A 22,591-nucleotide genomic window follows, 5' to 3' on the forward strand; every position below is an offset into this window, starting at 1 on the left:
AAGTCAGCATTGTTTCCTTAAGGGACATTCTTGCCCGTTGAACCTGTTGGAATTCTTTGAGCAGGTTACAAGTAGGATAGATAAAGGGGATGTAGTGGATGCTATATATTTGGACAATCAAGTTAAGAGCCCATGGTATTACAGGAGAGTTACTAACATGGTTAGAGCATTGGCTGATTGGTAGGAGGCAGTGAGTGGTGTGGTGATATGATGTGTGAGAATGTGATTGGAGAGAGTTCTGAGCATGCGCAGGGACGATAGATCGTAAAACATGGTGTTGTAAAAACGTGGTGGTTGTTGTTAAATAAAAGTTCTATTCTTCCAGAATATGGTTCTTTATTAGTAACTCACAGTACGTATGAATATAAAGAACACAACACAGTGTCAGAAGTCGGTCTGGAAGAATAATATGTTTCCTAGCATGGGAGAATTGAAGATAATTTTCTGAAAAAAAGAGCTTGAACTGTTTTGGTGTTTCTAACAGTTTTACAAGTGGAAGGTTTTCAGCCTCTTCACTTCAATTGTCTGAGAATGTAGCTGAGAACTGGAGAAAATTTAAGCAGTGTTTTGAATTGCATTTATCGGTGATCGAAGTGGATCAAAAACTAGAAAAAAAGAAAGCTGCACTTCTACTCCAAGTAATAGGTGACAACGCAATTGAGGTATATAATCTTTTTATTTTTGAAAATGGAGATAATTTGAGATAACTTAATAATATCAAATTATAACGAGCCTTCTTTTTCTTTTTTTACTTTTGGTCTAAGATTCAGTCAGAGCTGAAGTCTCTGGGGGGGGGGGGGGTGTCTTCTCTGCCTCTCCGGGTAACATCTGTCCTGAAATGTTTGCTTTGGGGAATGAGTCTCCACAGGTACATCCGGTGGGTCATCAGCACTGATGACAGGTTTATCTGTAGATGAGGCTGATGTGGTCACATCAGGAGAGTTTGCTTCTATGTCGGGGGAGTCTGGGTGAGGTGTTGTTGTGTTTTTTGCCTGAGCATCCAGGATTTGGTCCACGTGACGTCTCCATACATTCTCTCTCACCTCCACTGTATACATCAGTGTCCCATCTATGGTGGAAATTGTACCCAGCTGCCACTTTTCAGTCTGGTAATCACGTGCAAGAACTGACTGTCCACACTGAAGCTCCGTGTTGACTTAGCATTCAAGCGTTTGAATTGTCTGTTCTCCACATCCTGCCGTACGTCTGGTTTGAGAAGATCCATGCTCAGGTGCCTGTTCAGAAACATCATCGCTGGCGTCTGATTAGTGTTTGCATGTACTGCATTATGATAGGCAAGGAGGGAGTTGTCTTTCTTGTGTTGTAGTGGTCGATTTTCATTGTCCCTTACCTTGATGGCTTTCTTGAATGTCTGCACAAATCTTTTTGCCAAGCCATTTGTGGATGGATGGTAAGGAGCAGATGTAAAGTGCTTGTTTCCATTGTTCTTCACAAAACTTTGGAATTCTTCAGAGACAAATTGTCGTCCATTTTCTGTTCAGATTTGTTCTGGTATGCCATTCCTGGTGAACGTGGCCCTCAGAACGGTATTGGTCTTTTCCGATGTGGTTGCCATGTGCATCGATGGCGATTAAAAAGATAGAGTCCATGAATGGTCCAGCAAAGTCGATGTACACTCCTTGCCATGGTGATGAGGGCCACTCCCATAGATGGAGAAGGGCTTCTGATGGTGTGTTCTGGATCTTTTGACATCCAGAGCAATTCTTGGTCAAGTCCTCAATTTGTTTATGGATTCCTGGCCACCACACTTAGGCACGGGCAAGACTTTTCATCTTCACGGTACCCAGGTGTCCCTTGAGCAGTTCCTCCAGCACTCTGGTGCTTAGCTTGGGAGGAATCACAACTCGTGAACTACACATTAGTGTTCCCTGACACACTGATAACTGCTCCTCCTCTCTGAGAAGGCTGGAAACAGTGTGTTACCACGCGCTGGCCATCCCTTTACTGTGATGTCATACACTTTCGACAACATAGGGTCACTGCGTGTTTCTCTTTCAATTAGGCTGTTCGTCGCTGGTAATTGTTCAACTATCGTTGTGTGAAAGACCTCTGCTGCGTCCATTTGTGTAGATACCTCGGAAGTCGGCAGTGATAAACATAACAAACCATCTGCATTGCTGTGTTGCTTGGTCCCCTTGTGTTCAATGTCATACATGTGACCTCCTAAGAAAAGGGACCATCGCTGAAGCCTTTGTGCTGTCATCACTGGAACGCCTTTTCCTGGATTGAAGATTGACACAAGAGGCTGATTGTCAGTCAACAGGGCAAACTTTTGACTATACAGGTAGTGACTGAATTTCTTGACTCCCCACACGAGGCTGAGGGCCTCTCTGTCAATCTGTGCATAATTGTGTTCAGCTGAAGTTAGCTGAGGCAAAGGCTATTGGTCTTTCTGAGCCATCTGGAAACTTGTGAGATAACACAGCTCCTATCCCATGGGACGAGGCATCACAAGCTATTCGGATAGGTAAGGAGGGGTCAAAGTGCGCGAGCACCCCATCTGAAGTCATGATTCTTTTAGTTTCTTGAAACGCTTTCTCACAGCTCTCAGTCCACTTCCATTGTGTCCCTGTCTGTAACAGTAGTGTGGGACTGTGGATAGGTTAGGCAAGAACTTGTGGTAATAGTTCAGTAGTCCAAGATATGCTCTCAGCTGAGACACAGTTTCAGGTGGTGATGCCATAAGCACTGCTTCTATCTTGTCTTGAGACATGTGTAAATCATCTTTGTTGTTCACATGCCCACAGTATGAGATTTTCTTTTTGAAAAACTCACATTTCTGTCGATTAGCTCTGAGCCCATATTCTCGTAACCCGGTGAGCACTTGTTCAAGGTTAGAAAGATGTTTGTCGTTACCTTTGCCGGTGATAATGATGTCATCCAGGTAACACTGAGTCCCTGGAATCCCCTGCAGGACCTGGTCCATCGCCCTTTGCCAGATTGCAGGAGCTGAAGCTATCCCAAACACCAACCTGTTGTACTGGTAAAGTCCTTTGTGTGTATTTATTGTCAGGTATTTCTTGGATGCATCATCGATTTCCATTTGGAGATAAGCCTGGGCCAAATCAATTTTTGTGAGATGTTCCTCTCCTGACAGGGAATTAAAGATGTCCTCAATATGAGGTAGAGGAAACTGTACTGTGCAGAGGACTGGGTTAACAGTCACTTTAAAGTCACCACGTATGCGCACCTTGCTTGGTTTTCCTGGTTCTGTGCTGGAGGTTTTCGTCATCTATAGGCGTGGCCCATTCACTCCGATCCACCTTTGACAGGACCCCAGTCTGCTCCAGGTTTGTCAGCTCAGCCTCTACTGTAGGACGGATTGCATATGGCACTGATCTGGCTTTGTGAAATTTTGGACATGCGTTTTCCTCAATCTCAATCTTTGCCTTCATGCCCCGAACTGTTCCTATTCCTTTCATGAACACTTCCTCAGAGTCAGCAAGTATTTGCAACAGTCTCTCAGATGTGGCCTTGCTGTCCTCCTTTGCTGACACATCTAGTGCCTTGATGGTGTACCACTCCAACTGGATTTTTCTGAGCCTTCACATCCCAGCAACGGTGGTCCTCCTTTTTCCAGTACATAAAGGTTCAGCTGCTGTGTTTTACCTCCATGGGTCACTGTCACTTTAATTTTACATTTGGGATGCACTCTGTCCTGTGTAAGTCTTTAACAGTAGTTTAGTTTGTTTCAGAGGTATGTGAGAAATCAGTTGTTTGTAGTCGTGTACAGAGATCACTGTTAAAGCTGAGCCTGTGTCCAATTCCATTTTCAGTCTCACACCTGTCACTTGTGGAGTGAACTATATTACTCTTCGATCATCTGTCTCTTCCACGCTGTGAAGTTGCAGACAAGACAATTCACTTTTGTCTGAGTCATTTTCATCAGAACTGCTTTCTTTCATTTTGTATATATTGTTGTATTTTCCTTTCTGGGGTTTCTTGTTTCACTGTATTTTGACCTTTTTCTGCTCTTTACTAGCTTTGCATACTCTGCCAATGTGGCCCTGTTTGTCACACTTTCTGCATTCTTTGTCTTTAAACCAACAGTCCTCAGGGCCATGTGCAGAAATTTATTTAGCCAAAGAGTGGTGAATTTGTGGAATTTATTGCCATATGCAGCTGTGGAGACCAGGTCATTGAGTGTATTTAAGGCAGAGATTGATAGGTTCTTGATTGGACACGGCATCAAAGGTTAAGGGGAGAAGGCTGGGTGGGGGCTGACGAGGGGGAAATAAGGATCAGCCATGATTGAATGGCAGAGCAGACTTGATGGGTCAAATGGCCTACTTCTGCTCCTATGTCTTATGGTCTTATGATTTATGGTCAATATGCAGAGAGAAAAAAACACATCATGCAAACAGTAACCAGTGTTGGAGTCCATTATTAAGGAAAAGGTTTTGGGGTGCTCGAAGACCAATGATAAAATACTTCAAAGTCAGTAAAGGGAAATCTTGACTGACAAATCTGTTAGAGTTTTTCAAGGAAATAAGACGCAGGGTGGACAAAGGAGAGGTAGTAGATGTCATTTACTTAGATTTTCAGTAGGCATTTGATAAGGTGCCTCACACGAGTCTGCTTAAAAAGATAAAATCCTATAGCATTAAAGGAAATGTACTGGCATGGATAAAGGAATGGCTGACCGACAGGAAGCAGTGTGTGCAAATAAACGGGTTTTTTTCTGGTTGGCTGCCAGTGACTAGTGTTCCTCAGGGGTCAGTATTGAGATTGCTACTTTTCGCATTGTTTTTCAATGATTTAGATGGTGGAATTGGCGTCTTTTTGGCAAAGATTGCAGATGATACGAGGATAGGTGGAGGGGTAGATAGTGCTGAGGAAGCAAGGCGATTGCAGCAGAACTTAGACAAATTAGGAGAATCTTAAAAAAGTGTCAGATGGAATACAGTGTTCGGAAATGCAATTTGGTAAAAAGGAACAATAGTGCGGACTATCAATGGGAGAAGGTTCAAACTTAGGAGTCCTCATGCAAGACTTCCAGAAAGTTAATTTACAGGTTGAATCTGTGATAAAGAAGGCAAATGCAATGTTGGCATTTATTTCAAGGGGTACAGAATATAAAGACAAGGAGATAATACTGAAGCTTTATAAGACACAAGTCAGGCCACACTAGGAGTATTGTCAACAGTTTTGGTCTCCTTATCTCAGAAAGGATGTGTTGCCATTGGAGAGAGTCCAGAGTAACTTCATGAGGATGATTCTAGAAATGAAGGGGTTAACATATGAAGAGCGTGCAGCAGCTTTGCCCCAGTACTCACTGGGAAAAACATAGAAACATAGAAAACCTACGGCACAATACAGGCCCTTCGGCCCACAAAGTTGTGACAAACATGTCCCTACCTTAGAAAATACTACGCTTACCTATAACCCTCTATTTTTCTAAGCTCCATGTACTTATCTAAAAGTCTCTTAAAAGACCCTATCGTATGCACCTCCACCACCGTTGCCGGCAGCCCATTCCGTGCACTCACCACTCTTCTGAGTAAAAAACTTAGCCCTGACATCTCCTCTGTATCTACTCCCCACCACCTTAAACCTGTGTCCTCTTGTGGCAACCATTTCAGACCTGGGAAAAAGTCTCTGACTATCCATACGATCAATGCCTCTCATCATCTTATACACCTCTGTCAGGTCACCTCTCATCCTCTGTCGCTCCAAGGAGAAAAGGCCAAGTTCACTCAACCTATTCTCATAAGGCATGCTCCCCAATCCAGGCAACATCCTTGTAAATCTCCTCTGCACCCTTTCTATGGCTTCCACACCCTTGTAGTGAGGTGACCAGAACTGAGCACAGTACTCCAAGTGGGGTCTGACCAGGGTCCTATATAGCTGTAACATTACTTCTCGGCTCCTAAATTCAATTCCACAATTGATGAAGGCCAAAACACCGTACTCCTTAACCACAGAGTCATCATATTTGACCTACCAAAATAAACCACTTCACACTTATCTGGGTTGAACTCCATCTGCCAATTCTCAGCCCAGTTTTTCATCCTATCAATGTCCCACTGTAAACTCTGACAGCCCTCCACACTATCCACAACACCTCCAATCTTTGTGTCATCAGCAAACTTACTAGCCCATCCCTCCACTTAATCATCCAGGTCATTTATAAAAATCACAAAGAGTAAGGGTCCCAGAACAGATCCCTGAGGCACTCCACATGACCGACCTCCATGCAGAATATGACACGTCTACAACCACTCTTTGTCTCCTGTGGGGAAGACAGTTCTGGATCCACAAAGCAATGTCCCCTTGGATCCCATGCCTCCTTACTTTCTCAATAAGCTTTGCATGGGGTACCTTATCAAATGCCTTGCTGAAATCCATATACACTACATCTACTGGTCTACCTTCATCAATGTGTTTAGTCACATCCTCAAAAAATTTAATCAGGTTTGTAAGGCACGACTTGCCCTTGACAAAGCCATGCTGACTATTCCAAATCATATTATACCTCTCCAAATGTTCATAAATCCTGCCTCTCAGGATTTTCTCCATCAACTTACCAACCACTGACATAAGACTTACTGGTCTATAATTTCCTGGGCTATCTCTACTCCCTTTCTTGAATAAAGGAACAACATCCGCAACCCTCCAATCCTCCGGAACCTCTCCCATCCCCATTGATGATGCAAAGATCATTGCCAGAGGCTCAGCAATCTCCTCTCTCGCCTCCCACAGTAGCCTAGGGTACATCTCACCCGGTCCCAGTGACTTATCCAACTTGATGCTTTACAAAAGCACAAACACATCCTCTTTATTAATATCTACATGCTCAGGCTTTTCAGCCTGCTGCAGGCCATCACTACAATCACCAAGATCCTTTTCCATAGTGAATACTGAAGTAAAGTATTCATTAAGTATCTCTGCTGTTTCCTCCAGTTCCATACACACTTTCCCACTGTCACACTTGATAGGTCCTATTCTTTCACGTCTTATCCTCTTGCTCTTCACATACTTGTAGAATGCCTTGAGGTTTTCCTTAATCCTGCCCGCCAAGGCCTTCTCATGGCCCCTTCTGGCTCTCCTAATTTCATTCTTAAGCTCCTTCCTATTAGCCTTATAATCTTCTAGATCTCTAACATTACCTAGCTCTCTGAACCTTTTGAAAGCTTTTCTTTTCTTCTTGACTAGATTTATTACAGCTTTTGTACACCATGGTTCCTGTACCCCACCATAACTTCCCTGTCTCATTGGAACGTACCTATGCAGAACTCCACACAAATATCCCCTGAACATTTGCCACATTTTTTCCGTACTTTTCCCTGAGAACATCTGTTTCCAATTTCCTGCCTGATAGCCTCATAATTTCCCTTACTCCAATTAAACACTTTTCTAACCTGTCTGTTCCTATCTTTCTCCAATACGATTGTAAAGGAGATAGAATTATGATCACTATCTCCAAAATACTCTGAGAGATCTGACACCTGACCAGGTTCATTTCCCAATACCAAATCAAGTACAGCCTCTCCTCTTGTAGGCTTGTCTATGTGTCAAGAAACCTTCCTGAACACACCTAACAAACTCCACCCATCTAAACCCCTTGCTCTAGGGAGATACCAATCGATCTTTGGGAATTAAAATCTCCCATTACGCCAACTCTGTTATTATTACACCTTTCCAGGATCTGTTTCCCTATCTACTTTTCAATATCCCTGTTACTATTAGGCAGCCTATAAAAAAACACCCAGCAAAGTTATCGACAACTTCCTGTTCCTAACTTCCACCCCCAGAAACTCTGTAGACAATCTCTCCACGGTGTTCACCTTTTCTGCAGCAGTGACACTATCTCTGATTAACAGTGCCGTGCCCCCACCTCTTTTACTTCCCTCCCTGTCCCTTCTGAAAGATCTGAAGCCTGGCACTTGAAGTAACCAATCCTGTCCCTGAGCCATCCAAGTCTCTGTAACGGCCACCACATCATATCCCCAAGTACTGATCCATGCTCTAAGCTCATCCGCTTTGTTCACAACATACCTTGTGTTAAAATAGACGCATCTCAAACCTCCAGTCTGAGCACGTCCCTTCTCTATCACCTGCCTATCCTCCCTTTCACACTATCTACAAGCTTTCTCTATTTGTGAGCCAACTGCCTCTTCCCCAGTCTCTTCAGTTCAATTGATCTTGGAATTTAGAAGAATGTAGGATGTGGGGGTAGGGGAAGTTTCATTGAAACCTGCCAAATGTTGAAAGGACTAGATAAGGTGGATGTGGAAAGGAAGTTTTCACTGGTGGGGGTATCCAGAACTAGAGGTCTGATTGAGGGGCAGCCATTTAGAACAGAAGTAAGGAGGAATTATTTTTTAGCCAAAGAGTGGTAAATCTGTGGAATATTCTGCCACAGACTATGGTGGAGGCCAAGTCCATGCGTATGTTGAAACTTGATGGATTCCTGATGGGTTAGGGCATCAAGGGATATGTGAGAGGGCAGGTGTATGGGGTTGAATGGGATCCGGGATCAGCCATGATGAAATGGCGGAGTGGACTTGATGGGCTAAATAGCCTAATTCTTCTCCAATGTCTTAGAGTCTAAACAAATAGCGTTATGAACTGAAGTCTACAAAGTCCCATAGTCCAGTGTAGAACAAGTTGTGGAGCAGCAAGCTGAAATGGCCCATACTTGCCTTGGGTCCCAACACCCTGACCTTTTCAATCTGGCCCAGCACCTAAATTCACATCCAAACATAAGGTTTCATCACTTTGATATTCTCTGGGGCCTGGACCCCACTGCCTCAATTTGGCCCATGCCCGATCTTTCTGATTTGGCCCTGTGGTTGAGTCTTCATCCAAACGTTGAGTTCAGTCACTCCAATCCGCTCTGGTGCCTGGACCCTGGCACTTCAATTTGGACCGTAATTGATCTTTTAGATTGGGTCCTGCGATTAAGTCTCCTCCAAACATTGAGTTCAGTTGAATCAGTATGCCCTTGCCTCGATCTGGCCTTTAGCATGGTGCTTAAAATGATTGAACCTCAGGTCTTCTTCACTCTTGGCAATGGGTATACAAACTCATTTTGCCTCAGTTCCGCCACATTAAATTGCCTCCAAGTCCAAAGGGAAGTTACAGACTATTTCTTGCGATGATCCTTTGCCACAAGAAGTGTGATTAACAATTATTTGGTTGTTTTCCTTGTTTCATTCGCCACCAGCAAGAAGTCGCTGAGGTTCACCACTTAAGCTGGAAGTTTTAGATGACATGCTGAATCTTTGCAAATGTCTAAGGAAGTAGAGGTTCTGCTGTGCTTTCTTTGTAATGGCACATGTGCTGGAAGCAGGACAGATCTTTTGAAATGATAAAATCAAGGAATTTAAAGTTGTTGACCCTCTCCACCTCTGATCTTCCAATGAAGTGTGGCTCGTGGACCTCCAGTTGCATCCTCCTGAAGTCAATAATTAGCTCCTTGCACTTGTTGACATCGAGTGAGAGGTTTTTGTTGTGGTACCACTCAGCCAGATCTTATATATTGGCTTGTCACCACTTTTGATTCAATAATGATAGTGGTGACATCATCAAACTTAAATATGGCTTTGGAGCTGTGCTTAGCCTCATAGTCATAGTTATAAAGAAAGTAGAGCAGGAGACTAAGCACACAGCCTGATGGTGCACCTGTTCTGATAGAGATTGTGAAGGAGATGATTTTGCCAATCCAAAGTACCTAGAATCTTTGAATGAGGAGATTGAGGATCCAATTACACAAGAGGTTTGGAAGCCAAGGTCTTGAGGCTTATTGATTAGATTTGAGGGGTGATAGTATTGAATGTCGAGCTGTAGTTGATAAAGGGCATCCTGATGTATTTATCTTTGCTGTTCCAAGGTTGAGTGCAGAGTCAATGAAATGGTATCTGCTGTGGATTTGTGATGGTAGGCAAATTGGAGTGGATCTAAGTCACATCTGAGGCTGGAGTTGATTTGTTTCATAACCAACCTCTCAAAGCACTTCATCACAGTGGATGTAAGTGCTACTGGATGACAGCCATTGAAGCTGGTTACCATATCCTTCTTAAGCACCAGAATAATTGAAGCCTGCTTGAAACAGGTGAGTACCTAGACTACCGAAGCAAGAGGTTAGGGATATCAGTGAACACTCCAGCCAGTTGATATGCACAAGCCTTTAGTACTCAGCCAGGTACCCATCTGGGCTGGATACTTCCCATGGCTTCACCCTCCTGGAGGAGGCTCTCAAGTTGGTCTCAGACGAAAATCAGGACTGCGGGAGTTCGTGAAAGTTCCTCTATGTTTTGACAGTCAAAACAAGCATAAAAGACATTGGGTTCATCTGGGATTGAGCAGTCATTGTCAACTATGTTGCTTGGTTTCTCTTTGTAAGAGGTAATAGCGTCACTAACAATGTCAACAGGTAAACCACTAACAACATCAACAGGTAAATAACTAACAACGTCAACAGGTAAATCACCAACAATGTCAACAGGTAAACCACTAACAACATCAACAGGTAAATCACTAACAACATCAACAGGTAAATCACCAACAATGTCAACAGGTAAACCACTAACAACATCAACAGGTAAATCACTAACAACGTCAACAGCAAAATCACTAACCATATCAGGAGGTAAATCACTAACACCCTCAACGGGTAAATTACTAACGACATCAGCAGGTAAACCACTAACAATATCAGCAGGTAAAACACTAACAATATCAGCAGGTAAATCACTAACAACGTCAGCAGGTAAATCACTAACAACGTCAACAGGTAAATCACTAACAACGTCAGTAGGTAAATCACTAACGACGTCAACAGGTAAATCACTAACAACGTCAACAGGTAAAACACTAACAATATCAGCAGGTAAAACACTAACAATATCAACAGGTAAATCACTAACAACGTCAACAGGTAAAACACTAACAATATCAGCAGGTAAAACACTAACAATGTCAGCAGGTAAATCACTAACAACGTCAGCAGGTAAATCACTAACAATATTAACAGGTAAACCACTAACAACATCAACACGTAAATCACTAACAACGTCAGCAGGTAAATCACTAACAACGTCAACAGGTAAATCTCCAACGTCAACAGGTAAATCACTAACAACGTCAACAGGTAAACCACTAGACATCAGCAGCTAAATTACTAACCATGTCAGCAGGTAAATCACTAACAACGTCAACAGGTAAATCACTAACGACATCAGCAGGTAAACCACTAATGACATCAACAGGTAAATCACTAACAACGTCAACAGGTAAATCACTAACAATGTCAACAGGTAAACCACTAACGACATCAGCAGGTAAATCACTAACAATGTCAACAGGTAAATCACTAACTACATCAACAGGTAAATCACTAACAATATCAGCAGGTAAATCACTAACAACATCAAAAGGTAAATCACTAACGACATCAACAGGTAAATCACTAACGACATCAACAGGTAAATCACTAACGACATCAGCAGGTAAACCACTAATGACATCATCAGGTAAACCACTAACGACATCAACAGGTAAATCACCAACAACATCAACAGGTAAATCACTAACGACATCAGCAGGTAAACCACTAATGACATCAACAGGTAAATCACTAACAACGTCAACAGGTAAATCACTAACAATGTCAACAGGTAAATCACTAACAACGTCAGCAGGTAAATCACTAACAACAGTAACAGGTAAATCACTAACAACGTCAGCAGGTAAATCACTAACAACGTCAACAGGTAAATCAATAACAACGTCAACAAGTAAATCACCAACAATGTCAACAGGTAAACCACTAACAACATCAACAGGTAAATCACTAACAATGTCAACAGGTAAACCACTAGACATCAGCAGGTAAATTACTAACAACATCAACAGGTAAATCACTAACAACATCAACAGGTAAATCACTAACAACATCAACAGGTAAACCACTAACGACATCAGCAGGTAAATCACTAACAATGTCAACAGGTAAATCACTAACTACATCAACAGGTAAATCACTAACAATATCAGCAGGTAAATCACTAACAACATGAACAGGTAAATCACTAACAACATCAAAAGGTAAATCACTAACGACATCAACAGGTAAATTACTAACGACGTCAACAGGTAAATCACTAACGATATCAGCAGGTAAACCACTAACGACATCAACAGGTAAATCACTAACAACGTCAACAGGTAAATCACTAACAATGTCAACAGGTAAATAACTAACAACGTCAACAGGTAAATCACTAACAATGTCAACAGGTAAACCACTAACGACATCAGCAGGTAAATCACTAACAATGTCAACAGGTAAATCACTAACTACATCAACAGGTAAATCACTAACAATATCAGCAGGTAAATCACTAACAACATGAACAGGTAAATCACTAACAACGTCAAAAGGTAAATCACTAACGACATCAACAGGTAAATCACTAACAACGTCAACAGGTAAATCACTAACGATATCAGCAGGTAAACCACTAACAACATCAACAGGTAAATAACTAACAACGTCAACAGGTAAATCACGAACAATGTCAACAGGTAAACCACTAACGACATCAGCAGGTAAATCACTAACAATGTCAACAGGTAAATCACTAACTACATCAACAGGTAAATCACTAACAATATCAGCAGGTAAATCACTAACAACATGAACAGGTAAATCACTAACAACGTCAAAAGGTAAATCACTAACAACGTCAACAGGTAAATCACTAACAACATCAGCAGGTAAATCACTAACAATGTCAACAGGTAAATCACTAATGACATCAACAGGTAAACCACTAACAGCATTAACAGGTAAATCACTAACAATGTCAGCAGATAAATCACTAACAACATCAACAGGTAAATCACTTACAACGTCAACAGGTAAATTAATAACCTTCCTGAGGAATTAAAGTAACACTATCTTATTAAGTATATTATATTCAGTTTGTAAAGGCGAAATACTTCCAATCAGTGGATTGGACCTCTGGTTCTCAATCCTTTTCTAATCAAGACTTGCTTGTGAATTTCACTTACCTCTGTGGCCCATACTTGCCATAGTCTCTGCTAGTAGCTAAAGATTTTTTTTGGTGAACTGTACTAATTATTCTAATGTACAGTCCATATTTGAGTTTTAACATGTTATAGGTATTACTATATGTTAAATATGTTACAGGTGTATATGAAAAAAACTATTTCAAAGCTTTGAATAGAATATTTTGTTTATAATCTATATAATATTGTTCAAACCAGCAATGAAATAGTGCTTGTAACACACACAAAATGCTGGAGGACCTCAGCAGGCCAGGCAGCATCTATAGGAAAAAGTACAGTCGACGTTTCAGGCTGAAACCCTTCGGCAGGACTGGAGAAAAAAGGCTGAGGAGTAGATTTGAAAGCTGGGGGGAGGGTAGAGAAAACGCTAGGCGATAGGTGAAACTTGGAGGGGGAGGGATGAAGCAAAGAACTAGGAAGTTGATTGGTGAAAGACAGAAGGCCATGGAAGAAAGTAAGGAAAGGGACGAGGAGCACTAGAGGTAGGCGATGGGTGGGCAAGAAGGTAACATGAAAGAGGGACAAGGGGGTGGGAAATGGAGAGGAATTACTGGAAGTTTAAGAAATCGATGTTCATGCCATCAGGTTGGAGGCTACCCAAATGGAATATAAGGTGGTGTTCCTTCAGCATAAGTGTGGCTTTATCCTGACAATGGAAGAGGCCATGGATAGACATCGGAATGGAAATGGGAAGTGGAATTAAAATGGGTGGCCACTGGGAAATCCCATTTGTTCTGGCGGACAGGGCGTAGATGCTTAGCAAAGCAGTCTCCCAATCTACGGAGATCTCACCGATATACAAGAGGCCACACTGGGAGCAGTGAACACAGTATTTGACCTGAAAAGACTCACGGGTGAAGTGTCGCCTCACCTGGAAGGAATGGTAGTGAGTCAGGAGGTGTAGGGGCAGGTGTGTGTCTTTTTCACCATCAGCTTCCTGGCTCTTTGCTTCATCTCTCCCACTCCAAGTTTTACCAGTCGCCTGGTGTTTGTCTCTCCCCTCCCACCACCTTTCAAATCTACTCCTCAGCTTTTTTTTTTCTCCAGTCCTGCCAAAGGGTTTCAGCCTGAAACGTCAACTGCACTTTTTTCCAGAGATGCTGCCTGGCCTGCTGAATTCCTCCAGCATTTTGAGTGTTTGCTCGGATCTCTAGCATCTGTAGATTTTTTGTTTATGAAAAAGTGCTTAACATTGTTACTTTGGTATTTAGTGAGATCCTTGTAAATGATGCAAACTAGTGAGCTTTTGAAAATCTGGCTGCACTGTGGTTAAAGATAATCTTTTCCAACATCTTTTGGGAAAAGCTTTTGATAGCAGGTGAAGAGATTGAATAAAACCACATTCAACTTCCTTTCAAAATAAGCTGAGTATCAGGGACTTAATGGAAATTGTAGTGGTGGACAGTGATGCAGTAGTAGACTTACTGCATTCTTGCCTCTCTGCAGTTTTGTTGTTTCTGGCAGATAACCCCATAGCAGTAACTGTAGCCTTCACGTCATGGTTTCTTGAGGCCCTCCTTTGATTAGGGTTAACCATGGATGTTGTGACCAAGCTTTCAATGTGAAATGCAGGCCAGTACTCAAGCCAGAGCAGTACGATATGGAGAGCAAGCTGTTGCCCATTTAGTAGGCTCCCCCTCTCTATGGACCCGATGAATTCAAAGGAATGGCAGAAACCAATACAGTTTGGCACCAGCAGTATTGCAGGGGTTAGTAGTCAGTGTTGAACTCAATATAGGGACTGGATATGTCTTTGGGGTTTACTCCCAAAGCCTTCCCCATGAGTGGGTGCAGCCATAAAGCAGTGGAAGCTTGAGATCAGTTTTCCTTCTCCGAGATGGGCTGCCAATTACAGCCGATGAGCCCCATCTGCCTGAAGCAACTGGTTTTAAGGCACCAGTAGCCTGCTTTTGTCTCTTCTCCTGTCAGTAGAAACGGTTCCGCCAGGCTTAGTAACTAAGCCACGTGTGAAGGCCAGGAGCCGTACTTGGTTGCCAGAGGCTATTTGGGATGAACACCATTTGGAGCATTTAGTAGGTAGTGGGAGCTTGTCCCCACTACCACCCCCAGTTATAACAATCTTAAGGAACAATGTTTTATAAATATTATAATAGACGTGAGTCAGTGGAAGGCAAACAGAACTAGCTGCACACTTGCTGATTGGCCTTGTTACAGACAACTCCACCCAACCTGCAGTTGGTGATTTGGGGGTGGATGTGGAATGCAGCAGGCTAGACACAAACAGGCTAAGTTGTTTTGCTGTCTTATTTGCATCATTTAGCATATTTTCCCATTCCTTTCATTCAGGGTTCCAACTAAATTACATATATTCATTTATTTTTTATTTATCTATTTTAGTAATAAACAGTAAATTTATCATGTCCGATTCAGAACTCTTGTGGCCCCTAGTTTATTTTTTCCTTGCGGCCCCTACAATATCTGACATGGCCCTCTGGGACTCACATTGAGAGCCACTGGATAAGACGCAGTTTCAGTAATATAATTAAAAGAACCATTTAAGAAAAATAGAAACAAAGATTACCATTTCCTGAGACTTTGTTAGCCATGAGGATTCTATCCACTTTGTTCTCCTTTGGTTTAGTCACAACCATTGATGTGAGTGGCGTTACAAAGTTATACTTCAATGAAAGTTCTAAGGCTCTGTCTGTTAGTATTTTCTTTTCTCTTGACTCTGCTGAAACTCTGAAGATAGAAACATGTTAAACAGATTATTAACTATTTTAGTATATAATTATACTCATTCTCCTTCAATCTTTCCAGCATTTTTTTTCCAAGCACATAGCATCATAGAGTAATACAGCATGGGTTCAGATCCTTTGGCCCAACCAGTCCATACTGACCATGGTACCCACCAAACTGGTCCCAATTTGGCCCTTATCCCTCTAAATTGCACCTCTCCAAGTCCTTTTGTTTACGAAAGGAAAGTTTCTTTGCTTGTGTGTGGAAGGGAGGAGTAGAGGGGGCATTGGGGTTCTAATGTTTTAATTATCGCTTATTCTTTGGGGCACTCTTCTGTTTTTGTGGATGTTTGTCAAGAACAAGAATTTTAGGATGTATATTGCTTACATTTCTCTGATATTAAATGGAACTATTGAACTTAGTTATTCCAATCCTTTCTTTGCCCCATCCATACACAGACATTCCCCACTCTCTCAATTTAGTGTTGCATTTTATTTATCCTCAAGTAGTTGTCTAGGTCCCATTTGAAAACATTTATTGACTCATTATCCACAATACACAGCCAGTGAGTTCCAGACCAAAACCACTCTCTGCATAAAAGATCATTTCCCTATATCCTTCTGGTTTACTGCTCATTGGTTCAAATCTGTGCCCCTGGTTTGCAAACTATCTTCTGACAGAGGCAGCTTATTTTTATTTACTTATCTAAGGCCATCGTCGTCTTGGTCACCTCTTAACCCTCCTTGTTGAAAGGAAAAGAATCCCAGCTACTCCCCACCTCAAATAATTCCTGTCTTTGTCCAGCATTGTAGTCTGTTAGAGGTAATTCAGAAATTATGTGGATAACAGGTATTAAAAAAAACCAAGAATAAATCTTTTAAAAATCACAATTTAACTTCCATGGATACCTAAAGGCTGTGAAACTACAGGATGTGGGATGTTCAGATTCTGGATCATTGCAACCATGGCAATAGATGAATGTTCGTGTAATTGGCCTTCACTGAAACCCTCTTGATGATATTAGGGAAGGCAATGTGACTATCCTCTGCATTAATTCATTGTCATGCTCATGAAGGTTGTGATTGTCAGCCCCGATGTAGACTGGGAAACCACTTCACCACAAAAAGCAGGATCTCCCAGTGGCCACCCATTTCATTTTCATTTCATTTTTAGAATCTTTTTATTGATATATAATCTTCAACAGCTATAAAACGATAAAAAACTTCAACAGATTAATATGTATACAATTAATAAAGCTGAAGAAAAAAACTGATCTTAAAATATAAAAATGAAAAAAAAAATTTATATACAGGAAAAAGAAGGGAAAAAAAGAACCCCATCTAACTAGGGAAAAAAACCCCACTAACTACCAAAAAACCTATTAGGAATCAACCCCCCGGAGCAATACATTTGATCATCATCTAAATATATAAAAAAAAGTCATCAACCACCATTTCATATTTATAAAAAAAATTAAATTGGAAGGATGCCATATAACTTAATTCAAATTAAATGATAATATTTGGCAAAAGAACCCCATCTTCTCTCAAAACCAAATCGAGGATCAAAAGTTCTACTTCTAATTTTTTCCAAACTAAAACATAACATCACTTGAGAAAACCATTCAATTAATGAAGGGGAAGAAATATCTTTCCATTTTAATAAGATAGACCTTCTTGCCAGTAGTGTAACAAATGCAATTACATGTTGATCTGAAAATGAGATACCCTGAATATGATGTGGAACTATTCCAAATAGAACAGTCAATCTATTAGGTTGTAAATTAATTTTCAAAGCTTTAGAGATTGTAGAAAATAAAGATTTCCAGAACGACTTTAATGCAGAACATGACCAGAACATATGTGACAAAGTAGCTACTTCAGTTTTACATCTATCACAGTAGTTATCTATACTAGGAAATATTTTAGATAATCTCTCCTTTGTTAAGTAATAATGGTGTACAATTTTAAATTGAATTAAACAATGGTTGGCACATACAGAAGAAGAATTTACGTTTTTCAAAACTCGAAGCCAATCTTCATTAACAAAGGTCAAACAAACACCATATCTTCTGTCTAGGTAGTTTCCAACCAGATGGCCTGATCTTCAATTTCTCAAACCTTTGATAATTGACCCCAACCCCCCACTTCACTATTCCCTATTCCTGCGTCCATCTCTCACTTTATCTCCTTACCTGCCCATCACCTCCATCCCCCTTCCCTTTTTCCATGGTCTTTCTATAAGAGCCTCTCATCTGCAGCCCTTTATCTCTTTCACTAATCAACTTCCCAGCTCTTTACTTCACCCTGTCCCCTTTCCTATTTTCACCTATCACCTACCACCTTGTATTTCTTCCTCCCCTCTCCCAACCTTCCTACTCTGACTTCTCATTTTGTTTTCCAGTCTCGATGAAAGGTCTCAGCACGTAACATTTCTCTTTTCCATAGATGCTGCCTGGCTGATACACCATCAATAACTCTCCGAGACGTGAGACGAGATATAGGCTTTTATTGGCTGGAAGAAAGAAGAAGCAGCAATTGACCACCATACTACATCCTGGAGACTGAGGGCAGGGTCCAGGCTCCAATCGCCTTTATACCGGGGTCTGTGGGAGGAGCCACGGTCTGTGGGAGGAGCCACAGGAGCAATCAGTGGGGGGGGGGGGGGGCGTGCCTAGATAGGTATATGTAGTTCACCACACTGGCCTGTTGAGTTCCTCCAGCATTTTATGTGTTGCTTATCTTTCCCTCTGATTTCTGAACTACTTTTACCTGCTGCCATGGAGACAGTTCTTTAGTAACACAGAATTACATCCCAGAATTATTACACAAATCATGTGGCTCATATATATGTAAGTGAGCACGTCATGGTGTAACACTGCTTAAAGGGAGGAAAGACAACAACAAATTCTAAAGAAAGAATGATGACATTTTATAGGCTTGTTTAGTGACACCCAGTTTATTATTTGGGCAAAATGCATATTGTAGAAATAAACTATTTTCTGTTTTAACCTTTGTTTGAGGAGCTGTTGAATTGTCAAGTAAGCCCACAATCTCTCAGTGAAGTCACCAAAAACATATCGCTGATGTTCAAGAATGGTCTCTGCCTCTGAAACGTTGACTCTGCCTTCAAGAGATAAATTACTGTTCACCTGCAGGGAAATTACATCATTATAGATGGTGCTGAAGATATCAATTCAAGAAGCTAAAGCATTTTGTTTCCTCAGAAAACTTAATAATTAGATAAAATGCATTATTGCAGGATTACTGGTGGAATTGGGTAATAAAATCCAGTAACTGATACCTAGTTTGATTTAGCTGACAGAATTACTGCTTTAATACAATAAAGTTGGGGGTTTATGCTTCTACAAAAGCAAAACAAATGATTAGACTTACACCTGTAATGACTTTTGAAAAATGTAATCCACCTGCAGCTGTTGGTCCCTGGATAAGAGGTATTAAATCAGGCATCACACTAACAAAGAGTGACACTATTACAGCTTGGGGTGTCGGAGTTCAATGTTCAATTCCAACAACATCCTTAAGGAGTCTGTACGTCCTCCCCATGGGACGTGTGGGTTTTCTCTGGGTGCTCCACTTTCCTCCGTAGTCCAAAGAAGTACCCATTAGTAGGTTAATTGGTCAGTGTAAATTGTCCCGTGATTAGGCTAGGGTTGAATCAGGAGTTGCTGGATGGTGCAGCTGGAAGGGCCTGTTCCATATTGTATAAGTACATCAAACTTAAGCTTCAGTTTCCTTCCCCAAAAAGAGTTAAGGATTGCATTGTTCTATTACAATAAGATCAGTGTGTTACTCATACTCAAGACTTCCTGATCTCCGTGCAAAACATAGACTAGTCGATGAATTGTCAAGCCTTTGTGCTGTCTAAATAATGCTTGAAACCTGAAAAGGCGCAACTTAAATGGAACTCTTCCAGTCTGATCTATAGAGGAAAACAAAATGAAAGTAGCAATGTAACTTTGTGCCTTTGGAACATTTAATTTTAGTGAACACCAGAAGCTACCCAACAGAGAGTGGAATGGATTCAATCAAATTTTGCTGAGGGTTAGGAAAGGTGGCCAAAAGGCCACCTCCATTCTAAATGGACTTCCCTCTATTCTGAGGCTGTGTCCATAAGTCTTAGACTCCCTCACCATAGGAAATATCATCTCCGCATCCACTCTAGTGAGGCCTTTTAATAGTCAATAGGTTTCGATGAGATCCTCACTCATTCTTCTGAATTCCAGTGAGTACAGGCCCAGAGCCATCAGGTGTTCCTCATATGACCTTCTTTCACTAACCTCTACCTTGCTGAGGCCAGGCGGTGACTTTCAAATACCTCATCGTAACTACCCCTCGAAGAGGTCTCCAGTCCAGACTGTCAGGAAACTGGCTCCAACACCATCCATTCTGGAAAACTCCCATCCACTGCCACCGAGCTCATAGTTCCCTTACCCTGCCCTGCCCTGCTCGCTTTTACCTCCTACACAAGATCCACAAACAGGTAGGCCTACAGTCTCTGCCTGCTCCTGCCGCACTGAACTCGTGTCCTCATATCACAATTCCATTCTATCCCCCTTGTCACCTACATCTATGACACTTCTCATGTTCTTGATTGCCTTAGTAACTTCCAAATCCCTGGCCATGACTGCCTCATCTTCACCATGGATGTCCAGTCCCTGTACACATCTATCCCCCATCAAGAAGGCCTCAAAAAGTTAGTCCTGACCAAGGGTCTCAGCCCGAAATGTCGACGGTGCTTCTCCTTATAGATGCTGCCTGGCCTGCTGTGTTCCACCAGCGTTTTGTGTGTGTTGCTCAAAGCTCTTTGCTTCTTTCTTAACAAAAGATCCAACCAATTCCCCTCCACCACCACCCTCCTCCATCTGGCAGAACTGGTCTTCACCCTCAACTATTCTTCCTTTGGTTCTTCCCACTTTCTCCAGACTCGAGGGGTAGCCATGTGCACTCACATGGGCCCGAGCTATGTCTGCCTCTTCTCTGACTACATAGAAGAGTCTATGTTCGAATCCTTCCCTGGTTATACTCCCCGACTCTTCTTCCGCTAAATTGATGACTGCATTGGTGTTGCTTCATGCACCCATGCTAAGCCCATCAATTTCAACAACTTTGCCTCTGACTTTCACCCTGCCCTTAAATTCATTTGATCCATGTCTGACACCCCACCCCTTTTCAAGATCTCTCTGTCTCTATCTCTGGAGACAATTATCAACTGACGCCTTTTATAAACCTACTGATTCCCATGGTTAACTCAACTGAACCTCTTCCCAACCTATCTCTTGTACTTTTACTTAGTGTAACATGCTGTGAGGTTTCACTGCTAATGTAATGGCCTCTGTAATGTTCCACTGCTAAGGTAATGGTTTCTCTGTAGCAAGCAATGTTTGGGTTATGACTAGAGATAACGGGGCATGCTAGCCAATGAGCGGGATGTTGTTCTTTCTCATGTGTCTGAGAGCCACCAAATTTATTCCCAGGATGTGGCTTTCCATTCCTCCTTCTCTATTCACCTGCATTTCCTCCATTCCTCGGAATCTGCGCTCACTCAATTTCCCGCTGCCTTAATAGTAATAGAGTTCCTCCTGTCCTTACCTACCACCGGATCAACCTCTGCATCCGACACATTATCTTCCACCATCTCCAAAGAGATCCTCCCACTAAACATATCTTCACTTAGCACTTCCACAGCGATCGCTCCCTCTGCGGATCCCTTGTTCTTTTGTCCCGCCCCACTAATCTCCCTCCGGGCACTTGTCCCTGCAAGTGGCCTCAGTGCTACACCTGCACACATACCTCCTCCCTCACCTCCATTCAAGGTCTCAAACAGTCCTTCCAGGTGAGGTAACATTTCACCTGCCAACCTACTGGGGTTGTCTACAGTGTCTGATGCTCTGATGCAGCCTCCTCCACATTGGTGAGACCCATCATAAATTGGGGGCTGTTTGTCAGGCACCTCCACATTATCTGCCACACACGAGACTTCCCGATGGCCAAGCATTTTAATTTGCTTTCCGACCTGTTGGTCTATGACCACCTCTTTTGCTAAGGTGAAGCTACTGTCAGGGTGGAAGAGCATCACCTTATATTCCACTTGGGTAGCCTCCAACCTGATCGCATGAATATTGATTTCTCCTTCCAGTAAACAAATTCCTCCCCGCCCCCCCCCCCCCATTCCCTACTCTCACCTTTTACCTCTTTTCACCTGCCTATTATTTCCCACTGGGTCCCCTCCTCATTCCCTTTCTCCCATGGTCCACTCTCCTTTCCTGTCAAAATCCTTCTTCTCCAGCCCTTGATCTTTCCCACCCACCTGGCTTCACCTATCACCTTCCAGCTAGCTCCCTTCTCCTCCCCCTACCCTTTTGTTCAAGCAACTTCCTCCTCCTTCTCAGTCCTGTAAAAGGAATCAGCCCAAAATATTGACTGTTTATTCTTTTCCATAGATGCTGACTGACCTGTTGTGCTTCAACCAGCATTTTGTGTGTGTTGCTTCATATGATAAGTCTTTCAATCCCAGAATCATCTTCATGAACCTACTTTGTACCCTCTCCAATGTCAGCACATTATTTCTTTGATAAGGGTCCCAAAACTGCTCATAATACTCAAGTAAGGCCTCACCAGTGCCTTATAAAGCCTCAACATCACATCCTTGCTTTTATATTCTAGTCCTCATAAAATGAATGCTAACATTGCATTTGTCTTCCTTATCACTGACTCAACATGCAAGTTAACCTTTAGGGAATCCTGTGTAAAGTCCATTTGCACCTCAGAATTCTGAATTTTCTCTCCATTTTGAAAATAGTCTGCACTTT

The 22,591-nt window shown here is 42.1% G+C and overlaps 1 protein-coding gene across 2 annotated transcripts in view; it reads right to left on the reverse strand.

Annotated features, from left to right (window-relative positions):
* LOC140742032 (inter-alpha-trypsin inhibitor heavy chain H3-like) overlaps nucleotides 1–22,591 on the reverse strand; it is a 79,425-nt gene that overhangs the window by 27,158 nt on the left and 29,676 nt on the right. For both annotated transcript variants that reach the window (XM_073072729.1, XM_073072728.1), the window contains exons 14-15: nucleotides 18,771–18,910; nucleotides 15,602–15,762 (exon numbers count right to left, since the gene is read on the reverse strand). In XM_073072729.1, coding sequence (XP_072928830.1) covers nucleotides 15,602–15,762; nucleotides 18,771–18,910 — 301 coding nt within the window. The remainder of the gene's footprint in view (nucleotides 1–15,601; nucleotides 15,763–18,770; nucleotides 18,911–22,591) is intronic.

This window comes from Hemitrygon akajei, chromosome 19, assembly GCF_048418815.1.
Source record: "Hemitrygon akajei chromosome 19, sHemAka1.3, whole genome shotgun sequence".
Taxonomy (NCBI): domain Eukaryota; kingdom Metazoa; phylum Chordata; class Chondrichthyes; order Myliobatiformes; family Dasyatidae; genus Hemitrygon; species Hemitrygon akajei.